Source organism: Juglans microcarpa x Juglans regia, chromosome 3D (genome assembly GCF_004785595.1).
Source record: "Juglans microcarpa x Juglans regia isolate MS1-56 chromosome 3D, Jm3101_v1.0, whole genome shotgun sequence".
In the NCBI taxonomy this organism is placed as follows: Eukaryota; Viridiplantae; Streptophyta; class Magnoliopsida; order Fagales; family Juglandaceae; genus Juglans; species Juglans microcarpa x Juglans regia.
Genome location: NC_054598.1, coordinates 28,006,270 through 28,011,587, shown reverse-complemented (window position 1 = coordinate 28,011,587; position 5,318 = coordinate 28,006,270). Strand labels below are relative to the sequence as shown.

The following is a 5,318-nucleotide window of genomic DNA, read 5'->3' as shown; positions in this document are numbered from 1 at the left end:
GAATAATAATAGACAATCATTTTCACAACATTCTTCACAATGATATTTTCGCAAACTGATAATTATACTTTTATGACTATTTAATAATTTATTTATAAAAATGCACTTCATTTAAATACATGGACGTTGTGAAAATAACTAGGAAAAGAATTGCATGTTTATCATTTTCCATAACATTTTATGGAAGATCAAAATTCAAAAAGTTTCAAATCAAATAATAAGATAAAGTTGGTGTATTGGGGTTTGGCCTAATTCTGTTTAGAGAAAATCTATTTTGAAGTCATTTCAAGACCACGCACTGCACACTTCATTATGGTCTTAGCGTATTGGTATTGGTTTCATCAAAAGCTTAGTCAAATGTAAAATATAATAAATTTCATCAAAAGAGAGCTGCATTGGATTAGCTAAAGAGATAAGTGTAAAACTTTAAACTACAGTAAATGGATATGTTTCTTCAAATTTAAAGGGCTATTGTTCACTTATCAAAACCATTTTTTACTCACTTAATCTCTAATGGTCTTTTTTATTCACGTTTAATCTCCAACCGTCTTGTAATAATAATGTAAGAATCAAATTAAATTATTAATTAACATATGATTAGTGTAATTATAAAATATGAAAAAAAATAAAATAGTATTATTAAAAAAATATTATAATATTATTATTTTGATGAATTTAATAGCTAATCTAATGTGAAGTTATGGATAAAGAAGTTTTAGATATATGAAAAGGAAAAATATTGGGAGCAGCCACTATTGCTAGCAGCCACTTTTGCACACCCTATGTGACATCATTTAAACTACACATCTCCCAAATTCAAAATTATTATCGTGATGAGAGAGAAAACCGAGATGAAAGAGAGAACCGAGATGAGAGAGAGCGAAGATGAGAGAGAGAGTCGATGAGGGATGAGAGAGAGAGCGAAGATGAGATCGAGAGAGAGTGGAGATGAGAGAGAGACGATGTGAGAGAGAGCATGAGGGATGAGAGAGAGAGCGGAGATGCGAGAGAGACAATGAGAGAGAGAGAGCATGAGGGATGAGAGAGAGAGTCGAGGAGAGAGAGAGCCGGTGAGAGAGATCTTATGAGAGAGAGAGAGTCAAGGAGAGAGAAAGAGCCAGCGAGAGAGAGTCGTTGATGAGAGAGAGAGAGATGAGAGAGAGAGCTGATGAGAGAGAGAGGGCCAGTAGAAGCCGTCTGTGTGTTTTGCACAAAAAAAAAGTAAAAAAAACAAGTGGACCAAAAGCTACTACGTAGTGTATGCAATATGTGCACATCTACAGTGGCTACTCTGTAACAATACTCATATGGAAAACATGTTCTTTTATCAAAATTTAAAGATGAATTTGATGAGTCTAATACTTATGCTCTTAAGATAAAATCAATAGACCAAAGTTTGGCACAGCTCAGAAAAGGCAAAAGGTTTGTCACTCTGTTGTCTCCCTCCTTCCCCACCCCCACCCCCTCTTCTTTTGTCTGCAAATCTTGAAGTCGAACCCGGTCCATCGTCTTTAGTTTTGAAAAAAAGTCACTGGGTCACTCTATTCTCTCTTCCCAGTCAAGTCTAATGCTCTCTCCCCTTTTTTTCTTTCGTCTGCAAATTACCCTGAATTGAATTTTGCTTTCTACAGACTTTCTCTTGCAAAAAAGAGTATGACTGGATCACAAAAGGGGAGAAAATGGTTGGTTCTGTTTTCTTCCTATTTATGTTCTCTTTTCATTAAAAACAAACTCAAGATCCGTAAGAATCTTTCCATTGTTTTGTGGAAATGCGTAAGAGGATTAATATTTTAAAGGTGAGATTTCAATGTTATGACATTCACTTGGGATTTTCTCTAAATCCATGTCGACTCAAGTCACTGATTAGAACACCAAACTACGTTGAAACTGGCCGGTGTTGCTAGAACTACCTTGAAATGTGAACTGCTAGCATATATTTGGCAGTGGCTTCCTAGAATGTCATAATTCATAGGGTAAAAACTTGATCTTGCGTGAAATGAGGGTGAAAACTTGGATTTGTGTAACATAGGGCACGCATTTGGCTTTGAAAAAAAATTACACGCTGGCAGATGGTGTGCAGTGTGCGGTCTTGAACCGACTTGAGAGTAGATTTTCTCGTCTGTTAATTACCATACGATTTAGCTTGCTAACATAAACACTAACACGTAAACATAGTTTGATGTTACTTATACGCTGCTAACGATTTCATTTGGTTTTATATATATTGTTTGCTTTTGTTTTAGACACGAGTTCAAGATTTGGTGATGACTTTGGAAGAAAATGACAAATGCTTTAGCGAAAGGGAGATGTGAATTATTGCCAAATCTTAATATATATATATTTATCAAATAAGATATTATATGCATTTACTATAGTATGATCAAATAATGCCAAGCAATAGTTCCTCAAATATGAAATCAAAATCTAACTAGGATTTGGCAGATCCTAATGAAGTCGACAACAATGGAGAGATGAGAGGCATACCAACCAAGATTTTTAAATCCTATTTATTATAATATTCGCCGTGATCATTTGGTTATAACTTCGATAAATAGTAACGTCAACCCAAAAATTAATGAAATTATATAAAGAGTAAACAAATTAATAAAAAAAAAACATAATTAAGATAATAGAAAATAAAAACATACATGGCAATATCTGAAGCATAAGGATAAGTAACACTTTTGTAAGTTAAAAATCTTAAAAAAAAAACATACAGAGCAAGAAATTAAAAAACATAAACTATAAATTAACCAAATAAAAATTACAAAAGATCAAAAAACAAACGAAATGAAATGAAAAAAGAAAAAAAAAATCAGAAAATCAGAAATAAAAATCTTAAAAAAAGTTAACAATTTAAAAATATAAGCTAGGTTGATAAGAAGATGAAAAATACTTAACAAAAAATTTTGAAAAAAAAAAAAAAATCCAATTTAACGGATGCATATAATTAATATCCCTCATGATCAGGTGCAGGCCAAGAACGAGAGGGCTAGCTGACCCACCTAGCAAGCTGGGGATCTATACATGCAATTTTCCACCTCGAATAGGCTTGGCTATCATGCACCATTATCCCATTCTGGTCAAATAGCGATGGGGTGGAGGCTGTCCCACCCATTCATGTTATCCAACCCACGTAAGATCCCTTAGGTCTCGGCCACCTTCTAAGGGATCTTACCCTCGATCGATGCTCACTCCTCATCCCCCATACTTATCTATTTGATCAAAATCTATATTTCTTAACCAAAATAGAAGACAATAATAAAAGACAACTGCATAATTGAGCTGTCTCGTACGTAACAGAGACCTTTTCCATCAGCTTAATTTCTTATTTCATGCATTTAAAAAGTATTGGTTAGGTAATGTAAGAGTGTGTGTGTGTGTATATATATATATATATATATATTTAATCTGCTTAACAGGGAAAGTATATATGGATATGTGACTAAGGAGGCGGATTGGATTGTAACCTCTCAAATAGTGATTTACAATGTTTCTTGAGGTCTTTGTAGAACTCAACAACATAATTAATTTAATGAACCAAAAAAATTTTGTAATTGGATTTTATCAATAGTAACATCAAAAAATTTATTAGCAAATTAGATGGATATATATATATATATATATAAATAGATATAGATATAGACATAGAAAATAAATGATACTTACAGTCTTGGATGGGTATGTAAACTAGTCCCACGCACTCCTTTTGAAAGTCTTAGGATGTGCACTGGATTTGTACATCCGAAAATTATATCTAACATTACTCGACATGGAATATCAGTGCAAATTCTTTCTATATACAGATCATGAAATTACATATTTTCTCTTTTTTTTTTCTTTTCTACATATTTTTCCTTAATCCCACTACTGATACAACATATTATATGTCTAATCTTTATAATCAGTTACACCTAACCTAAACAAAGCTTTTCTCCTCGTTAGCATCCCCCATTTTGTAAAGCACGTGCTTAATAATTCCATCCCAATAATCACTGCTTGTAACATGCCACCACGCTCTTCTAGTTCTATATATAGTGGGAAGCAAAGCCATCTCCATTCATCTTCCTTAGTATTAGTTTTTTTTTTTATCAGATTTATTAGTACTGAAAAGCTACATTGTTTCTGAGCGGTATCAGCTGTGTAGAAAAAATATGGCTCTAAAGGGTAAGCTGGAGACTGAGATAGAAATAAAGTCAGCTGCTGATAAGTACTACAACATCTTCAGGAGCACTACCCACCATTTTCCCAAAGCAACTCCTAACATTATACAAGCAGTTGAGGTGCATGAAGGTGATTGGGAGACACATGGCTCTATCAAGTTCTGGAATTATACAATCGGTAAGGCCATGCATCAACCAAGTCTAGCAAGTTATCATAATTTCCTAACTTTGGATATGAGTTGTTTTGCTTTTTGTTCCGGAATGCGCATTTTGTATTGCTTGCAAAATTTGTAATATCTTTTTCTCAGCGATGGACACCTTAATTAGGATCGTACTGGATTTTTCAAATTACTGTTAGACAACTAATTGCATGTGTTTCATGTGATCGAGATTGAATTTGATGTCCTTAGATGTTTGCATGCTTGTGAAACCATAGAGGGGAATGCTGAGGTTTTCAAAGAGAAGGTTGAATTAGATGATGCAAACAGGGCAGTAACTCTTGTGGGCATTGAAGGGGATGTCATGAACTATTTCAAGAGCTTTAAGGGCACCTATCAGGTTACTCCAAAGGGTAATGGCAGCTTGGTCAAGTTGACTCTTGAATATGAGAAACTGACAGAGGAAGTGCCTGCTCCAATTAAGTACCACAATATGATGGTTACAATGACTAAAGACATTGATGCATTCCTTGCCAAGGCATAATCATAAGGGTATATGCATTTTCTGGTGCTTGTTAAGTCATTTAAGCATGACAACCAAAGCAGTTTATGTATCTAAGCAAGGTTTGTTTTAAAAAATTATCGTGTGTTGTGAATCATGAAGAGTACAGTTGGTGCTCTTTAATATTTATGCCTAGGAATAAAACTTTGTAATCAGTTTTATATGTGGCGTAAAAAAAAAAAAAAAAATTGAATAAAGTTCGTATGTTTTATATTGATATATGATAGTCTGGGAATGCCTGTCTCAAAACCTGCCCTCTCTCTCTCTCTCTCTCTCTCTCCCCTTCACACCATTGTGAATACCCTTTTTCCTTTTTTTTTTTTTTTTAAATTTTTTTTCTCTACTAAGTTGGGACTAGCTATCGCGACCGATTGACTCTGCGCCAATCAATGAATTACTTCCCAAGCAAATCTACAAGATGAGCCGAGAATCGCC

General features: G+C 34.0%; 1 protein-coding gene across 1 annotated transcript; it reads left to right on the top strand.

Moving 5' to 3' along the window:
• Positions 1 to 4,064: 4,064 nt before the first annotated feature.
• On the top strand, positions 4,065 to 5,100 carry LOC121253922 (MLP-like protein 28). Its single transcript, XM_041153843.1, has 2 exons — positions 4,065 to 4,341; positions 4,600 to 5,100. Exons 1-2 carry the CDS (start codon positions 4,155 to 4,157, stop codon positions 4,863 to 4,865), a joined length of 453 nt encoding a protein of 150 aa, XP_041009777.1. The 5' UTR covers positions 4,065 to 4,154; the 3' UTR covers positions 4,866 to 5,100.
• The last annotated feature ends 218 nt before the right edge of the window (positions 5,101 to 5,318 follow it).